This window comes from Hypanus sabinus, chromosome 19 (assembly GCF_030144855.1).
Source record: "Hypanus sabinus isolate sHypSab1 chromosome 19, sHypSab1.hap1, whole genome shotgun sequence".
In the NCBI taxonomy this organism is placed as follows: Eukaryota; Metazoa; Chordata; class Chondrichthyes; order Myliobatiformes; family Dasyatidae; genus Hypanus; species Hypanus sabinus.
Window position 1 is genome coordinate 27,699,363 of NC_082724.1, and position 21,448 is coordinate 27,720,810.

Below are 21,448 nucleotides of genomic sequence, written 5' to 3' on the forward strand. Positions count from 1 at the left end.
TCTGTAATCTGCTTTATCCCTCAAAGATCTCCCAGCAATGGTCTAACCTCCAAAATTTTCTTCCATGAACCTATTTTCCTCTCATGGAACTGCTTAAAACATGCTGTAATGCAACACATTTGAATTTCTGAAGGAACATTGGTATTTTACTGTATTAATAATACAGTATAAATTCTGATTTCTACTGACTTCTTTATTTTCTCGTTCTCTAAATATCTTACTGAGTTCAATTCCTTGTTTTAATCTAGAAATAGAAATACGATCTCTCCATGCACCAGTGCTGACAATGCTACAGATCTAGCCACAAGCAAATATATGAGAGTCTAATTGTACTGGTACTGGTACTGGTATTTAGAGACAGACAAATCAGATTTCGCAAACCTGAAATGATCACAGATACAAGACATTCTGCTCTGGGGCAGTCTGTACTGTACAACTTGTCAGTAACAAATTAGAGTGCATTAGAAATTGAACAACTCTTATTTACAAACTATATGTAAGACACATCACTATAAAATGTCATTTACAGCATGTATAACATTGTTGTCTAATTATTCTCAAATCTTCCTCTCTTTCGTGGATGGTTTTGAACTTATTGTAGATGCAATGATTGCATTAGTGGCGTCCTGAAGTCAAAAGAAATGATGATAGAAAATCTGACAGAATTTTTTAATGAGGTAATAGATATACTTGAAGAGGGTAATGCAGTTGATGTGGGGCACAGTATATGGACTTCCAGAAAGCATTTGCAAAGGATTACCAGCCAAGATGAGGCACACATATAAAAGGGACATTCATGTCATGGAAACAAAGATGCACTGAAAGCTTGGTTTCTAAATTTGTGGATGACTCAAAATTTGGGCACTATTGTCATCTCCACGGAGGATATTGCAAAAAAAGATGGGTTTCAGCAGAATATAAGCAGGCATAACATTGGAAATGGCAGATGGATGTTTGATAAAGTTTAATGCCAAAAAAAGTTAAATAATGTGTTTTGGTAGGAACAACGCAGGGTGTTATGCAAGCATAATTTATTGAAAGTGGCAGGCATGTTGAGGAAGCATTTAATAAAATAGACACAATTTCTGCTTTGAGTTTCAGAAAAAAAGAATGTAAGGTCAGGGACACAATGCTGAACATTTATAAACCCTGAATTTAATGGGCCGAATGGCTGTGACCTATGAATTTTCAATGTGAATAAAAAAAGATGCAATAATTAATACATTATTTAACATTATGTCTTTAAAGTTATGATAATTTGTCATTATTTGTTCTCTTTATTAATATTCATTTTCTTCTGCAGAGAAAGAAACTTTTCTGGATCCCTTTGTACTGGGCCGTTTGCTGCCAGCAACTCTTGGAAGTTACTACAGATATTCTGGCTCCCTGACAAAGCCACCATGCAGTGAAATTGTGGAATGGATAGTCTTCAGCAGACCTATCTCTATTTCCCTTCAGCAGGTGGGTACTGACTAGTAATGCAGAATCTACGGACATGCATTTTATTGCCTCAGCAGCAGATTTTTAAAGTACCATTCATTTAAGTAAAAGATAACGTTGTCTTGATACAAACACCACTGTCTCTTCTACAGCACATTTCACCACTATTGTTATTGCCAGCAAAGATGTGTAGTTGAGCAAATTTGCTGTGATAAAAAGGGTGATATGTGTCTGCAGTTATTTACATTTAACTGTTACGATTACTGTTGGGTTAGGTCATTTAACTGATTCCATATTATTAAAGTGCAGTTGATAAGCATACATCTTGTTGTGGGGTTTTACTGTCCACAATGATAATGATTGTGAACATTTTGAATTTTGATATAACTGTTCAAATGCTTTAACAAAACATTTTGATTGATGTATTAAAATATTGGATGGCAACAGGAAAATGTCTTTCTTGGCACAGAATGTGCATATTCTTGTCATAATAGCTTCTTCACATTGCAGTGCAGCATTTTTTTTAGAAGGGATTATTTGGTCCCAAGTACCTAATTCGACATGATCAAGGTTGCTGCAATGTGTGGAAAGGACTGGTTTTATTTTCAGTAATTATGAATGCAGGTATTTTCAAGGTGAATTTTAGCAATTAGCCCTGTTGCAAGGACAAATTATTACTGATAAATTCATGGACTATTTGGCAAAATTCTCTATCTGCATGTCATTAGCAACAACATCATTCTAAAGGCATATTTGAGTAAATTTCTAGGCTTTTTTCACAGAAAGTGGTAGATGTCAGGAGTGCACTACCAGGGTGGTGACAGAAACAGATACTTTTGGCTACTTAGACAGGCACATGGATTAAAGAAAAATGGAGGCTATGTGGAAGGGACAGGTTGGCTTGATCTTAGAATAGTTTAGAGAGTCAGCACAACATTGTGGGCCGAAGGGTCTGTACTGTGCTGTACTATACTATGCTCAATATTGTTCAAAGTGATTTCAGGACTTTTTCAAAATTGTTTTGTTAATTACGTGTCTGTATTCTTAATTTTTCTTTGGCCAAGGTCTTGTGGTTAGTGGAAAAGTGACAGTACAAACTATGGACCATAAAGAAATCTACCTGCCAAGATCTAGTGGTCTGTGTGCCGGGCAGTTCTCTTCTCCTGATGCCATTTTTTGTTAGGTAATATCTCCAGGGGAATCATATGATGTTATCTAGTAAGCTGAACAAATTCCACAGGCAGAAAAGCAGGAAGCAACTTGTACAATTGTAGTTGTTCATTGAATAACTAAAATATAATTAAAATATTGACAGTTCACATCTTTAATTTATGTAGCTTTAGGGCCAATAGCTTGTCTTTGTAATTATGGCTGAGTACACCCACGAATAGCTCAATTATATATCAAGTTCAAAATACCTTTATTAATGAAGTATGTATACTGCATGCAACCTTGAGATAATGTCCTTGCAGGCAACCACAAAACATGAAACTCAATACAACACATTAAAAAAGACGGTCAAACACCAAATGTGCAAAAAAAAGAAAAAAAATCATGTGAACTATAAAAAGAAAACAAATAATACCCGGAACGAAAGTTCATGGAAGTAAATTCACAGCCATGAAGTCAGTTCAGCTACTCCAGGAATCCATTAGTGGCAGGCCACGGGCTCAGTTCAATGCAAAGACAAATAAACCTCACAGAGCAGTAAGCTGAACGCCCCTCCCTCGCCTCTGGCCATGACACCCTGAACTTTCCTCTTTCAAAGTTTTTATTAGTTTCTGCATAAAGGAATACAGAGTACAAAAAGATATATATTACAAGTCAAAAGAAAAAAAAGTACCAAATACACCCTGATCTTATCAATATGACCCAGAGCTTAATTTGGCCAAACATCGTTGCTCTTGGAGCTGGGCTCTACAGCTTCGATTCAGCCCCAAGTCCACTCCAGTAATGGCCAGGCATTGGCTCATTCAAAAGAATTCACATTTTAATATCCAAGATAGCTCCACTGCATAAAGTTACATTGTGCAGACCCAGAAAATTCATTAACGATGCACAGATCTGCAATGATTTTCAGTTTTGCTTTAAATTATTTTATCTCAGTCACTGACATTCACAATTTTCTTTGCAGGTCCTTGAGATCTTTTTGCATTTTCTTAACTGATTCTAATTTAGTTTCGTATGATAGTGCCATAATTTTGGTTAACTACTTGTAAGGTGCCTCTTGTTATTGCAGGAAATAAAACTGATGAGTGTGCTTGAAAGGAAGTCAAAGTCAAGGTTATTGTCACTTAAAAGCTTACTTGCAGCAGCATCGTAGCAACATAATAAAGAGATAACATTCACAAGAAAAGCACATTAATGATAAGATACAGTATTGTGCAAAAGTCTTAGGTATATATATATATATAGCTGGAGTGTCTAAGGATTGTATTTGTCTACAGGGAGCGGAATTTGTATATCTGGCAGGAGCAGTGGATGCCGGGAAGGTGAGGGTAAAGTGCCAGGAGAGAGGTGTGGGATAAGTGTAGCCCGAAGATGTAGGGGAAAAGAAAGAAAAGGATAATAAATTTGAATGCATTGTTAGGGATGAAAAGAGAGGAGGGAGTGGAGAGTATCTTAAATGTATCTATTTTAATGCTAGGAGCATTGTAAGAAAGGTGGATGAGCTTAAAGCGTGGATTGATACCTGGAATTATGATGTTGTAGCTATTAGTGAAACATGGTTGCAGGAAGGGTGTGATTGGCAACTAAATATTCCTGGATTTAGTTACTTCAGGTGTGATAGAGTAGGAGGGGCCAGAAGAGGAGGTGTTGCATTGCTTGTCCGAGAAAATCTTAGGGCGGTGCTTTGGAAGGATAGATTAGAGAGCTCCTCTAGGGAGATTATTTGGGTGAAATTGAGGAATGGGAAGGGCGTAGTAACACTGATAGGAGTGTATTATAGGCCACCTAATGGGGAGCGTGAGTTGGAAGAGCAAATGTGTAAGGAGATAGCAGATATTTGTAGTAAACACAAGGTGGTGATTGTGGGAGATTTTAATTTTCCACACACAGACTGGGAAGCTCATTCTGTAAAAGGGCTGGATGGTTTAGAGTTTGTGAAATGAGAGCAGGATAGTTTTTTGCAACAATACATAGAAGTACCGACTAGAGATGGGGCAGTGTTGGATCTCCTGTTAGGGAATGCGATAGGTCAGCTGACAGATGTATGTGTTGGGAGCACTTCGGGTCCAGTGATCACAATAGCATTAGCTTCAATATAATTATGGAGAAGGACAGGACAGGACCTAGAGTTGAAATTTTTGATTGGAGAAAGGCTAACTTTGAGGAGATGCGAAGAGATTTAGAGAGAGTGGATTGGGTCAAGTTGTTTTATGGGAAGGATGTAATAGAGAAATGGAGGACATGTAAGGGTGAAATTATGAGGGTACAGAATCTTTATGTTCCTGTTAGGTTGAAAGGAAAGGTTAAAGGTTTGAAAGCACCATGGTTTTCAAGGGATACTAGAAATTTGGTTTGGAAAAAGAGGGATGTCTACAATAGATATAGGCAGCATGGAGTAAAGAAATTGCTCGAGGAATATAAAGAATGTAAAAGGAATCTTAAGAAAGAGAATAGAAAAGCTAAAAGAAGATACGAGGTTGGTTTGGCAAATAAGGTGAAAGTAAATCCGAAAGGTTTCTACAGTTATATTAAAAGCAAGGGGATAGTGAGGGATAAAATTGGCCCCTTAGAGAATCAGAGTGGTCAGCTATGTGTGGAGCCGAGGGAGATGGGAGAGATTTTGAACGATTTCTTCTCTTTGGTATTCAGTAAGGAGAAGGATATTGAATTGTGTAAGGTGTGGGAAACAAGTAAGGAAGTTATGGAACCTATGACGATTAAAGAGGTGGAAGTACTGGCACTTTTAAGAAATTTAAAAGTGGATAAATCTCCTGGTCCTGACAGAATATTCCCCAGGACCTTGAGTGAAGTTTGTGTAGAAATAGCAGGAGCTCTGACGGAGATCTTTAAGATGTCATTAGAAACGGGGATTGTGCCGGAGGATTGGTGTATTGCTCATGTGGTTACATTGTTTAAAAAGGGTTCTAGAAGTAAGCCTAGCAATTATAGACCTGCCAGTTTGACATCAGTGGTGGGTAAATTAATGGAAAGTATTCTTAGAGATAGTATTAATCTGGATAGACAGGATCTGATTAGGAGTAGCCAGCATGGATTTGTGCGTGGAAGGTACCTTATTGAATTTTTTGAAGAAGTTACGAGGAATGTTGATGAGGGTAAGGCAGTGGATGTAGTCTATATGGACTTCAGCAAAGCCTTTGACGAAGTTCCACATGGAAGGTTAGTTAAGAAGGTTCAGTCGTTAGGTATTAATGCTGGAGTAATAAAATGGATTCAACAGTGGCTAGATGGGAGATGCCAGAGAGTAGTGGTGGATAATTGTTTATCGGGATGGAGGCCGGTGACTAGCGGGGTGCCTCAGGGATCTGTTTTAGGCCCAATGTTGTTTGTAATATACATAAATGATCTGGATGATGGGGTGGTAAATTGGATTAGTAAGTATGCCGATGATACTAAGGTAGGAGGTGTTGTGGATAATGAGGTGGGTTTTCAAAGCTTGCAGGGAGATTTATGCCAGTTAGAAGAATGGGCTGAATGTTGGCAGATGGAGTTTAATGCTGAGAAGTGTGAGGTTCTACATTTTGGCAGGAATAATCCAAATAGAACATACAGGGTAAATGGTAGGGCATTGAGGAATGCAGAGGAACAGAGAGATCTAGGAATAACAGTGCATAAGTTCCCTGAAGGTGGAGTCTCATGTAGATAGGGTGGTGAAGAGGGCTTTTGGAATGCTGGCCTTTATAAATCAAAGCATTGAGTACAGAAGTGGGATGTAATGTTAAAATTGTACAAAGCATTGGTAAGGCCAAATTTGGAATATTGTGTGTAGTTCTGGTCACCGAATTATAGGAAAGATATCAATAAATTAGAGAGAGTGCAGAGACGATTTACTAGGATGTTACCTGGGTTTCAGCACTTAAGTTACAGAGAAAGGTTGAACAAGTTAGGTCTCTATTCATTGGAGCGTAGAAGGTTGAGGGGGGATTTGATCGAGGTATTTAAAATTTTGAGAGGGATAGATAGAGTTGATGTGAATAGGCTGTTTCCATTGAGAGTAGGGGAGATTCAAAAGAGGGGACGTGATTTGAGAGTTAGGGGGCAGAAGTTTAAGGGAAACACGAGGGGGTATTTCTTTACTCAGAGAGTGATAGCTGTGTGGAATGAGCTTCCTGTAGAAGTAGTAGAGGCCAGTTCAGTTGTGTGATTTAAAGTAAAATTGGATAGGTATATGGACAGGAAAGGAGTGCAGGGTTATGGGCTGAGTGCAGATAGGTGGGACTAGGTGAGATTAAGAGTTCGGCACGGACTAGGAGAGCCGAGATGGCCTGTTTCCGTGCTGTGATTGTTATATGGTTATAAGTGGCAGAGAAGGAGTTCTGGGGGAGGGTTGGCACAGGTGCAGACGCAGCCAACCCTGAGACACCAGGCATGGTCATTTGAGTCCAAACATTTGGTTTATTGATTATTACAGAATGTCTGTCTGGTGCTTCCTGCTCCCCCCACTCTCCCTTTCCTTTTACCCAACCACATTTTTCCCTGCCCCCTTCCCACTCTCAGTCCTCAATAAAGACCCATATCAGAATCAGGTTTATCATCACTCATATATGTCATGAAATTTGTTTTTTTTTGCAGCTGCAGTACAGTGCAAGACATAAAATTACTACTACTATAAATATCTGTACCTATGTATCTCTGCCTAAGATTTTTGCACAGTACTGTATACAAAATTACACAATAAAGAACACATAAGAACAAAGAAAACAACACCCTTGTAGTGAAAAGTGGTCACGGTGCTGCAATATTATGTTTATGCAGTTTGGTTCAAGAACTGAATAGTTAAAGGGAAGTAGCTGGAGACTAAAGTATATTCTGCCCCTGGTTCGATTGTAGGCTTCAGCCAGCAATGTCCCACATGGTCTGCATTGAATCAGAATCAGGTTTACCATCAGGGGGCGTATGTCATGAAATTTGTTGTAATGCGGCAGCAGTTAATTGCAATACATAATAATAGAAAACTAGATTACAGTAAGAACTACAGTATATGTACTATATAAGTTAAATTAGCTTAGAGTGAGGTAGCGTTCATGGGTTCAATGTCCGTTCAGAAATCTGATGGCAGAGCGAAAGAAGCTATTTCTGAATTGTTGAGTGTGTGCCTTCCAGGCTGCTGCACCTCCTCCCTGATGGTAGCAAACAGACAAGGATATCTCCTGATTGATGGGGTCCTTAATGATGGATACCTTCTTTTTGAGGCATCGCTCTTTAAAGATGTCCTGAATGCTGAGGAGATTATTGCCCATGACTGAGTTCATAATCTTCTGCAGCTTATTTCGATAAGGTGCACTGCCTCCCCTTATACCAGACAGTGACAGCAGCCAGGTAGAATGCACTCCACAGTGCATCTGTAGAAACTTGTGAGTGTCTTTGGTGATTTACCAAATCCCCTCAAACTCCTAATGAAATATAGCTGCTGTCATGCCTTATTTGTAACTACATCGATAAACTGGCACTAGAGTAGCGCCTCAGAGATGTTGACATCCAGGTACTTGAAATTGCTCACCCATTCAACTACTGATTCGTTGATGAGGACTGGTCTGTATGTGCCCTCATCTTACCTTTCTGAAGTTCACAATCGATTCTTCGGTCTTACTGATGTTGAGTGCAAAGTTATTGCTGTGACACCACTCAACCAGCTGATCTATCTTGCTCCTATTATGCCCTCTCATCACCATCTGCCAAAAATAGTCATGTTGTCAGCAATTTCATAGATAGCATTGGAGCTGTGCCTAGCCATGTGTGGAGAATGAGTAGAGCAATGGGTTAAGCAAACATTCTTGAGGTGCGCCAAGGTTAATTATAGCTAACTTCTCTCAAGGCTGTTGTTAGTGGCCCAGAGGTTCCAAACTTTGCATACCATTAGTATCATTGTCACGTCATATCTGGTAGCCTTCATGCTACTGTGGAACTCCGAGAACAAGAAGAGAAACTTCGTCAGTTTTCAACAAGGTCTTGTCGATTGTATTCCTGCCAACCCTGTTCAAAGTCAATAAGTGTGACATAGACAGCTGCATGTTGTTCACAGCTTTTTTTCTTGCAATGAACATATTGTGAAAGACATGCCAATTGTGGAACATCCAACTCTAAATCAATATTGAGCTTGAAGTGAGGGATCATAAGGCCAAAAAAAAAACCATAATTGACTGATGAACCGACCAAATGCATATTGAAGTCACAAACCTCACTGAGAGAAGACTTTTGGAAACTGGACCCACCATACTGTAGATTAAATACACATCATTTCTGTGATTCCAGAAGACATGATAATTAACCAAAGTTGTAAGTGTCAGATTTATGGTCGTTAAGCATGTCATCGTTGCTTGTCCCCCTTTGGTATAAATCAATGAGAGCATCATGTAGTTGGATTGAACTGGAATCTTTTTTAAACTGTTTTTTGACAGGTAAGTCATCCATTTAAAATGAGCAGATGACAGCTTCATACAACAGCAAAATCAATTCCCAGCTACAATAAATCATCAAGAAAAGAAACAAATTTGTTGTTCATAGTGATTTCATAGTCTATTTGGGTAAGGGCTGTGAGCATTGAGGAACAACAGTGTGGCCTTGACTAAAATGGCCAACATTTGTAAGCTGATGGTCTCAAATAACTGCTGCAAACACATGCACTGGCATCTCCATCATCAGAACCTCATCTTTATCCAGCATTAAAGCAAAAGTTCCGGTCTTTTTATAAATGTGTGAGGCAAATCTATTTTGCAAGATGGAGGGAATATCGTAATTGAATTTTTTTTAAAAAAAGTATAGGCCCATTGCTCAGATTCAAAGTCACATAACCAAATGACAGATCCATATGCCTGGCATTGGATCTCTGTGATCAGGGTCTGAGCAATGGCAGGGTCTCAGTGATTTAACAGTTGACATGAATGCCTTACTAAAAAAAACTCTTCTGGAAATGTTTGACATTTGGAAAGCCCCATCTCCAGTTTTGTAAACTTCTCGGCTGTAAAAAATTTTTTAATGGTCCTGACTGTCCTGATCCTGACATCCCCAAACATTTAAACTTTTTAAAAACGAAAAGAAATTTAAAAGATTTAAACTTTATGCCTTTAGAAACATAAACTCTTTTAAATAATTAAAATATAGCAGCACAAATAATTTTTTAAAATACAACTTTTCCTACTCTTGCCTTTCTCCCGCCCAATAATGGATGTTCAAATGAATGAATATCAAATGTGGTACAGCATTCCAGCAAGCTCTTGTTCTGCCATTGGACCTGCAGTGAAGAGCAGCCAAGAAAATGCTAGCATCCCTTGGCATTTCTTCTTCCTTCATATAATCAGCCCAAGCCTGCAATGCAGAACTACTGGGCTGTCAACATATGAGCTTATGTTGCATAATTACCAAAATTTAGATTTATTGTTATTTTATAGTTAGATCACTTCAGGTTTTCATCCCTCATCACCCCAAACCATAACCACGATGCTGCCCAGAGATTATTGCATGGTGGTATTCCATCAGGCGAAAATGGTTATGGAAGCACGTTTGAAGTGTTATTAAGCTCACTAGGATACTCATCTGGGTGTTATTTCAACCTGTATTCAAACACGTGACCACCAAAGATGAGATAAGAGTGACTGCAATTGACATTAAACAACTTGACTGAATGTGATGTGGAGGAACCTTAGTAACATTAATATCAATGCCAAACATGGCAAACACTGGAAAACATGTTCCGCTGTTTCAAGTCAAATTATGCATTAAAGAAGATGGTTGTCATTAATAATGATGGTTAATTGTCTCAGCTACAGGACTTTTCTGCATGATTTTCTCAAGGTGACATTCTCTGCCCAAACATTTTTAGTTGCTTTATCATTGACCTCCATTTCATTGAAAGGTCAGAGGTGGGAATATTACTAACGATTGATTGCACAGTGTTCAATTCCATTCAGAGCTCTTTGAATAATGGAACAGTTAGTGCCTGTATACAGTAAGATTTGAACAACATTCCGGCACAGATTGGTAAATGACCAGTTGTTCCACGAACTTTTCATGATGTTCAATAGCATTACCATTGCTATGGTGAATGTCCCCATGGTGAAACCTTAAATTTAATGCTGATCAAAAATTTAACTGTATCAGCAAAGTACATAACATGGCTATGAAAGTATGTCAAAGGGGTGCTGGCACAAACAACTGTTTAACTGATCTCAAAAGTTTTTTGAGTCCAGTTCAGGAGCATTACCTGATTCGCTGAAGCATAAAAGACCATTAAAAATTAGCACCCAAACCATCACTATAAAAATTCACACCACTACCTTTGGTGCAGTGTGTACCATTTACAAAATGTATTATAGCAATTCACCAAAACTCTTTTGAAGCACTCACAGGTCTGCAGTCTTTACAATCAACATGTACAAAGACCAAAGTCACGTGCAAACATCAACTACTCCAGAGTTACGTTAGATGATACACTATCCTAACTTGGACATAGCACTGATGGAAACAATGTATTCCTAAATCTTAGAACTCATTATTAATAACACAGAGAATACCTTCAACACGAGTTATAATGGCTCAAGAAGGCAATTTACCACCAATTCTATGGAGTAATTAATGGCACAGAACTGAAGCTGGGCAGACCACATCCTCTAAAATACTTAAATTCATTTCAATAAAATGACAAACTATGTTTGCAACTTAAAATGTTGATAGAATTATATCTTATCCTGCTTCACCCAACACCTGGGTGGGTGTAGTTAAATTAAAGCAGAACTCCCATCTCAGTCAGAAGGTGCAAGGTGGAAATGTCACTCAAGAAAGTCATGGGTAATAGAAACTGCAGATTTAGCTCTGAATTCCTGATGGACAAGCAGTGGATGCAAGCCCTCTGTCAGTACCTCAACTTTCTTTCTCAAATCTACCGCTATTTTATATATATGAAAACATGTATCATTGAATGTATGATCTACAGTATGTATTATAGGTCCTCCCCATGTTAAGTATACAAAACCTAAAAACAGCCTATCCATACAAATGAATGGAGATTGCCAGGACGGATGAAGGTGAATTTTCCTGTTGTGGAATTGCAAGCGTTTTCTCCAGGATGGCAGTGGGGCATTCTCTCCCATTCCTGATCCCTCACCTGCAACATTCAGGGGCTGGGTCTAGCTGAGTAGAACAAGGTACGCTCACTCACTCACTCACACAACGAGTCAGTGATGCTGTCCAGCAGCTCCCCTTGCTGTGCCTGCTTGCTGTCCCATCATAGCTGTTTTTGTGAGCCTTTCCCACACATTTTTTTGTTCATTTCTGACTCACAAACAGTTTGGATTTACACAGTTTTCAAGAACAGAACCCTTTTCTAACCTCAGGGGGTTCTAATTCCGAATTATGAACTGTAAGTTTCAAACTCATTATTCAGATATCTTTTTCTGTGTAGTACTCTATTTTGGGTACATCTAAAAGAAATTATTTTTGAATCTGCATTGTTTTTAAAAAAAAAATCCCCTTATGTTACACAACTACAGCAAATAAATCTTCAAGTTATCTCAGTATTTTGAAGACGGAAGTGTTATTTTTGCAATGGTAATACAATGTCTTGAAAAAGTATTCCGCCCCTAACCCTTTGTTCACATAAGTAATATTACAACCAGGGACTTTGATCAGTTTAACTGAGAATTTGCATTTGTGCTCCTTTTTTCACAGTAGAGCCTCAAAAACAGGGAAAGTTGTAAAGCATGAGAAAAACATTAAAATTATGCCACATGTACTGCTCAAAAAGCATATCCTTGCCCATAAAGACTTTGCAAAGCGTTACATAAAAAATACTGTAAAGATGTGGAAGAATGTGGTTGGATGAGACAAGCATGCAAATTTTTAGCCTTAACAATAAGTGGTATGAGTGGCATAAATCTAAAGGTGTGCATCAGCCTGGTAACACCAACCCCACAGTAAAGTATGGCAGAGGTAGCATTATGCATTGGGAATGCTACCCTCTGCCAGAAAGCTTAAACTGGGGAGGAAGTCATCTTTCAGCAGGACAATGACCCAAAGCACACTACCAGAGCAACCATGTTGTGGCTTCAAATGAAGAAAACTGATTTTCTTGAATGGCCCAGTCAGAATCCTGACCTTAACACAATCGAACATCCCTGGGAAAACCTCAAGACTGCTGTTCACTGCCTCTCCCCAACTAACCTAGCACAGCTTGAACATTTTGCAAGGAGAAATGGGCAAATCTTGCTCTGTCACATTGTACAAAGCTAGTAGAGACTTACCCAAAAAGTCTATTGGCTGTAATAGCTACTAAAGGTGCTTCAACTAAGATTTGAGCAAAGGGAAATTAATACTTTTGAACTGCTGACATTTCAGTTTTAAATTTTTTAGCTTTTCATGCTTTACAATTTCTCCTGTTTTTTGGGCTCTGTTGTGATTCATGAGTAAAAATTCACAGTTAAATTGATCAAAATTTCTGCTTGTAATACTCATTTATGGGAACAAAGGGTCGGGGCCAGAATACATTTTCAAGGGATTGTATATCTTTGCTAAAAGGTAGTTAAGATGCATTGGTCCCACAAATAACATTCTGTGATACACTCTGAAACCTGATATAACATGTAATGCATATTGTTTCCTTGGTAACAAATCAATAATTTTAACAAAAAGGGCAATGCACTACATGCTATGAATTGATGTGTGCTTCTCAGCAATTATCTCTCAACTGGTTTGTATGCATATTCTGTAAAATTAAATAATGATACTCAGATTTTTAAATTAGAATTCTTGAATTTGACAGAACAATGTTATGCTTGAAATGACAGCATCTACTGTTGGATTCAGGTTTAATCTTTCCACACAGCATGGCAAGTAAGAGTTGGATAAGATTGTTGGCTTTATTTCTGTGGGAGCTCAGCTTCCTCTATAACCTATCATTTTTGACATCATGACTTCCTGGAATTTTACATCCTATTTATTTCATTATGAATGATTTATTCACTGACAGGTATTAATTTCTTCCCTTTTGATTGTTCTGTACAGCTGGAGGCCTTTTATACCATATTTACAACTGAACAGCAAGATCACGTCAAATCGTTAGAGTACTTGAGGAACAACTTCCGCCCACAACAGAATCTGAATAATAGAGTGGTCTACAAGTCAGTAGTCAAAGGCTCTTGGAGCCAAGTAACTGAGAACCCTGGGATCCTACATATCACTGAAGGTAATTTTGTTTTCTTTTAAAGGTTTTAAATCAAATCACTGCACTAAAATTTTGGAGGATAAGATGTGCTTTCAGAATCCATAAGACAAATTAGAATGCAGTCTTGTAGATCCACACTCAAATTTATCTGAATTGGCTTTGAAAGGGAATTTACTGCAAGAGGGAATACAGATCTTTATTAAATTTTCTGAATTTTTATGTTGGACTCTTTGAAGTTAATGAATTGAAGATGGAGTATGATCTACTTAGTTTCAGATCATGGAAATCAGCATACATAAAAGTTCTTGCTGTCAAAGTCTGTTGAAAATATTGGGGAAAGTTTGGGTGTGTTATTAAACTTGTGGAACAACACTACATTGTACCTTGATGCCTGTGACAATAATAACCAGTTTACCATTAAGTAAAATTTAATAACTATTTATTAAACTTGAAAAGAGAGAAAAAAACAAAAATCTCTGGCAAAGCAATGAAGCAAATTTGCAGTTAACATTTTATAATGCACTTCTCCACTGGAAATGCTGTTTGGTTGACTTGAAATGGGTTATATTGCATTTTATTTTATAACAATTGATTTTATAAATTTTAATATGACTTATGGCATGGCACGCGATTTTATGCAAACAACAATATGTACAGGAGCTGATTTCAATTCTCAGAAGCAATAAGCACATTTTGATTCTTTTCCTTTGTCTACATAGTAAATTCTTCTTGTGAGGGAGCAATCCTGGTTGGACATTCTTATTAACCATAGAATCATAGAGAGTCCACGCCAGCCATCAGCCTCCCAGTTAAATTAATCCTACATTAATCCTTTTTTTATTACTGAAGTGCCTGCACAGTGGTAGTGATCCCGTGGAACACAAAGCTCAAGGTGATAGCACTTGTTCTCCTATCCTGCCATTCTGCCAGTTCCCCTGTTTTTTCTCATCAAGCAGCTGTGGCAAACTGTTGCAGCTCATGCCTCTTTTATGCCCTCAGATCAGGTTTGATAGACACATAAGAATTAACTATTATGAGCATCTTAGCAGCCAGTGCAATGTGAATGTGGCACTTACCTTGGTCCGAGGATGGATTTGAGGCTGCTATAGGATCAGATTTCACAGCAGATTGAAGTGCAGATGCTCCTGAATGAAATTAAGGTAGGGAAATTAATCTGTTAAGAGCTACTAGATTCATCTTCCACCAAGAGGCCTTCTGCCACTCATCTCTTTCCAGGAGATTCCCTGCTGTGTGTTGTCTCTTTGTCTCAGTCTTACTGAGTTTAAAGGGAAATGCCTGTGTCTATCCATAAATGGTTTGTGCTGTTGTCATTTAGTCATCAGAAAATCCTTCAGCACTTGCTACATCATTCCTTGAACTCTCAAAGCTCATGTTTTTCGATATGTGCCAACTCAAGAAATGGCCAAACATTTGAAGAATTATGTAATAGCCAATAGATTTCATCAAACAAGTAACAGACAGTCTCTTTTTTCAGCAACACACAATCTACTTGAGTAACTCTGCAGGTCCAGCAGCATTGATGAAAGAAAATAAACTGTCAAACTTTTAGGCCAAAACCCTGCATCAGGACTGAGAGTGAAGAGGCAAGTTGGCCAGCATAGAGAGAAAGAATGGTGTGAAAGGACTCTGAGGCAGTTGCTAAACTGAGGAGAGGTATAAAATGACAGGCCAGTATTGAAAGATAGTGGAAGTGAGCGGGGGTGGAGTTGGGAGATTACGGCAAGTGAATGATAGGTGGAAGCTGAGAGCAAGCGGAAAATGAAAAATACAAGCAAGGAGGGCTGGAGGAAGGGAGAGTGAAAATGAGAGACAGCTGCTGAAGGGAGATAAGCACAAACATGAGTACTAGATACTGAGGTGCAATGAGAACCATTAAAGGAGAAGAAAAAGGTAAATCAAGTAGGAGATTGGTAGTGGGGTGGGCAGAAACCTGTGAAAATTGGTGGAAGGAAGAGGGGAAGGGACAAAGCTGACTGAAGGGGTGGTTGGAAAGGAGGGGTAAAAATGGGAGGCTTAGAGAGTCAAAAGGAGAATGAGGTTAAGGGAGAAAAAGGTGGTGGGGAGAGGTTGCTTAAAATGGGTGACCTCAATATTCATGCTATCGAGATATAGACTACTCAAGCAGAACATAAGGTTTCGCTCCTTCAGTTTGCAATGTGCTTCATCCTAGCAGTGGAGAAGTTCAAGGTTAGTGTGGGAATGGGGAAAGAAGTTGAAATTATCTGCAACTTGATGCTTGGGATGGCAAGTACAAACTGAGCATAGGTGTTCTGCAAAACGATTGCAGAGTCTGTGCTTGGTCTTGCTGATGTAGTGGAGGACACATTGGAATACGAAAGGGAGTAGATAAAATTGGAGCCCTTTTTCAGTTCCAATGTAGGGTCTCACCCAGAAAATGTCAAGCATCATTTCCTTCTACACATGCTGCTCAACCCACTGAGTTCTAACAGCTCTATAGATGTTTTTTGCTGCAGATTCTAACATCTGCAGTTACGTTTCCATCCCTCTTTAGATTGAAGGTTCTTCAAGCTACTTGATGGATTTTCAAACTAGAATGCTAAGCAGCATATGAGCTGGAATATTAAGTAATCTGACAACATGGCATCAAATTTGTGCTGAACATTGAGGTCACAGTTTGTCTGGTCTTCTCTGTATATAGCTAGTGAGTCTGTGTTGCATTTATACTAGATTCCTCATCAAAGTGTTTTTTTGTATGGTTCACTTCACAACTATGCATTTGCACAGACCGGTGATCTATGGGCAATCTATCAAAAACTGGTCAGAATTCTGTGGTGATTAATCTCATGTTGAATTTTAACACAAATTACTTTACTAGGTCATCCAATGTTATATTAAACATGGTCTTCAGCCTTCTACATAAGCCTATGACCAATAAGTTGTGATAGTAATTGGTTTAGCATATTACAGGCCTGGTGAAAATAACTCCAGTAAAAAGTTAGATGGAATCATTGCTGTTTTACATATTTGTATTGACACTTGTTGCAAGCTCCATTCATTTATGGTTGTGAAAACCTGGTATCATTCAAGTGAAAGATTATAGAAAGCAGAAATCTCCATTTTAAAATTGCTTTGTTGCAATTATTATATAATTCAGAAATAAGCCATTCAGCCCAGTTAAAGCTAGTGCCTATCTTCCACTTAACCTCTCCTCATTCTTATTCACCCATAAGTAGCATAACTTTGTATTCCATTCTCCCTTAAATCTATCTGTTCCTTAAATAATATAATACAATTCACCACATATGCCAAATGTTCCCTGCACTTTAATACGTTCCAAATTAGAATTTTTGCAACTATCTTAGCTTCATGGCTTCCAACTTTGCTCTTTCCTTTCAAGCGGAAACTTAAAGGGAAAGTAGTTCTAGCCTGATTTGTCTTAATCTATTTCCACATAGACTTTTGTCTTACACCTTGCTTCCTCCCCCATCAGCCCATCTGTTTTGAAAAACGAAAGCATGCAGTTCGCAGTTCACCTGGTTCTGCGGAAAGAGTCATTTACCCAAAGTATTTTCCACATATTTTCCACTCTGTGAAACATCACTTTCCACAGATGTTGTTTAGCTAGTTGAGTTTTTACAGAATTTCTGTTTTTGTTTCATCTTTTGATTGTATTCCCTATAAGCAGTTAAGATAATCTGAATGTGCTAAGAGTAAAACTGAATCACGGCTGTCTGGTGCCAAACACTAGTTTTAGCCCAGCATTCATTTCCCAGCTTTCTGATGTGTATTTAATATTCCAGTAATATGTGAGAATTATTATAAACATATTGTTTGATTAAGCATTCTTTATTGTTTAAATAATGCACTGTGGGTTATACGCAAAAGTATGTAAATAGCATACATCATCACACCACCATGTGCAATGTTCGTGCCTCGCTGAAGTAAAAATGGGCATGTACGAATTATCTCCTACTCCCTTGTTTTTCTTTTAATTAGTTTAATGTTTTTTAATTAACAGTGGTGATGAGGTATTTTTAAAACAAATCCAACTACACCCATTGAAGTGCAGCGAAAAATAATCAAGTTAAAAGAAGTGCAGCACTTTTTTTTCCTTCAGAGCAGGACATTTTCTTTGTAAGAGGAAAGGCGATCGAGTAAAAAAAAAGGGGCAGAAATTGGAAGAATTCACTGATTCATAAACAGTACCATGTGATAATAATGATCAATTAAAAAAGAGCTGAAATGGCCGGCTACTTTGGAAATATAGATGCATTTGATTGCTCAACAGATAACTAGCTCATGTATACTGAGCTAATTAATCAATATTTTGAAGCAAATGAAATAGCCAATGAGTCAGTTTTATTGAGGGTATCGGGTTTAAAGGCATTCAGTTTGCTTAGAAATGTAACTGCTCCAAACAAACCAGCCTAACTGAGCTTTGCTGATATCATGGAAATAATACAAGAACACTTGGACCCAAAATCATTGTTCATTGCAAAATGGTTTAGGTTTCATAAGCAGAATCAAAAGGAAGGGGAGACCATTTCCGTGTACATGGCTAAACTGAAGAGATTGTCTGAGCATTGTCAGATCATTGATGGACTTCATGATGCACCAAGAGATTACTTCGTAGAATCTTACAAGAAAACATTTAAAAATGGCTCATAACTGAAGCAGAACTTACATTTAAAGAGCAGTTGAAATTACTACATCAATGGAAACTGCAGGCAGAGATGCAATTGAGTTGCAGTGAGCAATGAAAGTGAACATGAGCAAAATTGCAGTGCCTGAACAGAAACCGGCATGGCTGAACAAATTATGTTACCATTGTGGCATGGGCTCACATCCACCAGACAAATTAAGACTCAAAGCTGAAATTTGCAGAATGTGCAACAAACTAGGACAAATACAAAGAGCATGTTCTGCAGACAAAATTAAATGAACTGCACAGAGAAGAGAAAAAGATTTAAAACACAGTTTCAAAAAGAAACTTATACTAGGGAAAAATAACTCCTATGTGAATGACATTTGTAACACTGAAATACAAAACCAACAAGCCACACTGGGCATGTATATGATAAAAGCAGGAGAGTTAGCATTGTGGGGGCATGATTGACAGAGACAACTACAACTTGATTGAAGATCTATCCACATTTACATGGCACATCCCCTGTAATAGAGTTAACTGAAAGTAAATTAAGAAAGGTACTCAATTATGCCATAACTGTCTCCATGCTGTATACCAGTAACCATTGTCTAACTGAGGGTAAATGGGTGTTGGTGCCAGCTTCTGAGCCTCTGGTTGGAAAGCATATTGGACCAAGGAAGGACCTTGCTGCTCAGAAGAACCGTGAAAGTGACAAAAGTGGTCCAATTGCTACATTTGGCAATATAACTGAGAAAGCTTCTGATATGTTAGTCAGGCAATTACTTGTGAAATGTGGCTTGAGTTTAAGCTAGAAGAGAGTTGAAGGAGCTTCAGGGAAGTTGCAAGCATTTGGCTTTTGTGAGCATAATGAATCAAGATCTACTGTGGGTGCATTAATGTTATTGCATGAACTTCAAGTGGGGGACAGATAGCTGCTTGTAAAAACAGATGAAAAGACCAAAGCACAGCTGGATGAATGGAATGCCAAAAAGGAAAGAATTAATAGGAATGAAAACAGGGTATTTGTCAGATGATGCTATGGATGAGGAAACCAAGAGCAGAAATCAGTTCATGAAGAAAGCAATTGAAGGATTAATAAGAGAATGCTCCAGTGAACAAAATATGCCTTCCCAAGATCAAGATGCATATCCTAGAAAAAGGAAAAGAAAGAGAGTGAAAAAAGCCAGGGCTGGGAGAGAAACAAGGATCGAAGTAGATCCAGAGAGAAAAGCCAAGAAAAGGAGTAGAGCCGTGTTCAGAGCTGTGAGAACCACTTCCTGCAGTCCCAGGGTGAATTCCTATAATTACCACGGAGCAGGCCCCAAAACCTGAGATTGTTTCCCAACCACAAGTCTCACCTGTCAGGAAAGACATTATCCTACAGTGATGCTTGAATGAGACAATTGACAATTTAAAATTTACTATGCTGTGGATGCTTTTATAGTAGCTGTATTATATAGTATACTGTATATAAGTTGAGATACATTCTATATTGAGCTAAACTTCATTGCTGAGCAGGGAGGAGTGTTGTGTATTTAATATTTCAGTAATATTGTAAGTATATTGTTTGATTAAGCATTCTTTGTTGTTTACATAATGCATTATGAGTTATATGTAAAAGTGCATAAATAGCATACATCATCATGCCTATACATGATATGTGCATGTGTCGTTTAAAGTATGAACAAGCATACACGAGTTATCTCCTGGCTCCCTTGTTTTTCTTTTACTTCGTTTAATGCTTTGGAGTTACAAAACAGAACACTTTCCAGCTGCATTTACTTTTGGATAGTTTATTGAACACCTTCTCTAAAATTCCATGTTCATTCTGCAAGCTGCAAGTTTGTCTTAGACACTTCTCCACACTTACTGGCCATGAATGTAGCTTTTGAAGCAAGCTTCCTAATGCTCCAAGGTTTTGTTTTGCAAAATGTCAACTTTTAATTCCTGTCCATAGATGCTGTCTAACCTGCTGAGTTCCTCCAGCATTTTGTGTGTAGTTGTGCTACCTTTTGCATACTTCACTCACTCACATCTGTGTGCAACTCATGGCTATATTTGTGGGGAAAAATTATGAAAAATTAATATAATTTGATTTTGTGAAGAAACAGATGTGAAACAATAATGCTGGAGATCTCTGTGGAAGAATTGGGAAGTAAGTTATTGCAAGAAGTCAGGAGGTTTAATAAATGCACATCATTCAAGTAAATTTATATGTACATTTGTGGTTTAAGCAAAAGATGGGAAAGATTTAGGACGTAAAGGATGCTTCAGTCAACTGTATCTTGTAACTCAGAAGCCAGGGTGCATTGAGAAGAAAATGAAGACATGAGGAGAAGGATTGTACATGAATTCTATCATCTTTAATGGCAATCATACTTTCACTAGGTTCAGCATCAGCAATGACCAAACAGCATTCCCATCCGTGAGTAGTTAGGAGCAAAAAGTGCATTGAAACATCTGCCCTCAGTTCCTGAGAGCTTCTGTAGTCCTCCTACTTGGCTTCTAGGAGATAATAATGTGTCAGGAAACATGGGGCAATGTTTCTAAATAATGTCGCCACAATTTAATCAGGCATGCTTCAGGATTTGGGCATCACGTTCAAGGCCTGCATTTATTGCTCATGTTAACTGCCCTTTAGAAAGTGGTTCTTCTTTAAGCGCGCCCACCTTGCAGTCAAGCTAGTGGTGAAGCTCCCGGGTCAATGGTGCTGTGAGGCAACAGCTCTACTAGTTACGTCACCGTGTTGCCCATCACTCAGCTGAGGAATTTAAATTCAAACAATCTATTAAATCTGGAGTATTGAATTATGGTGACTATAAAATTATCAGTTTGTCATAACAAATTCATCGAAGTCCTTCAGGGACAGGAAACCTGATTTACCTGAGTCGGACTACATTTGAAGTAGTTGACTCTTATCTGCCTTTTGCAAAAGCCTTATATACCACTCAGTTCATGGACTATTTGGAGGAAGGGAAATAAATACAGATATTGACAGTATTGCCTGCATTAAATGAATAAATTTACTTGAATGA

At 38.2% G+C, this 21,448-nt stretch overlaps 1 protein-coding gene across 6 annotated transcripts in view; it reads left to right on the forward strand.

Annotated features, from left to right (window-relative positions):
• The window catches only part of LOC132377830 (receptor-type tyrosine-protein phosphatase gamma-like), a 671,456-nt gene that overhangs the window by 434,168 nt on the left and 215,840 nt on the right, over positions 1–21,448 (forward strand). For all 6 annotated transcript variants that reach the window (XM_059944246.1, XM_059944241.1, XM_059944240.1 and 3 more), the window contains 2 exons: positions 1,304–1,461; positions 13,624–13,804. In XM_059944246.1, the coding sequence (XP_059800229.1) occupies positions 1,304–1,461; positions 13,624–13,804 (339 nt within the window). The remainder of the gene's footprint in view (positions 1–1,303; positions 1,462–13,623; positions 13,805–21,448) is intronic.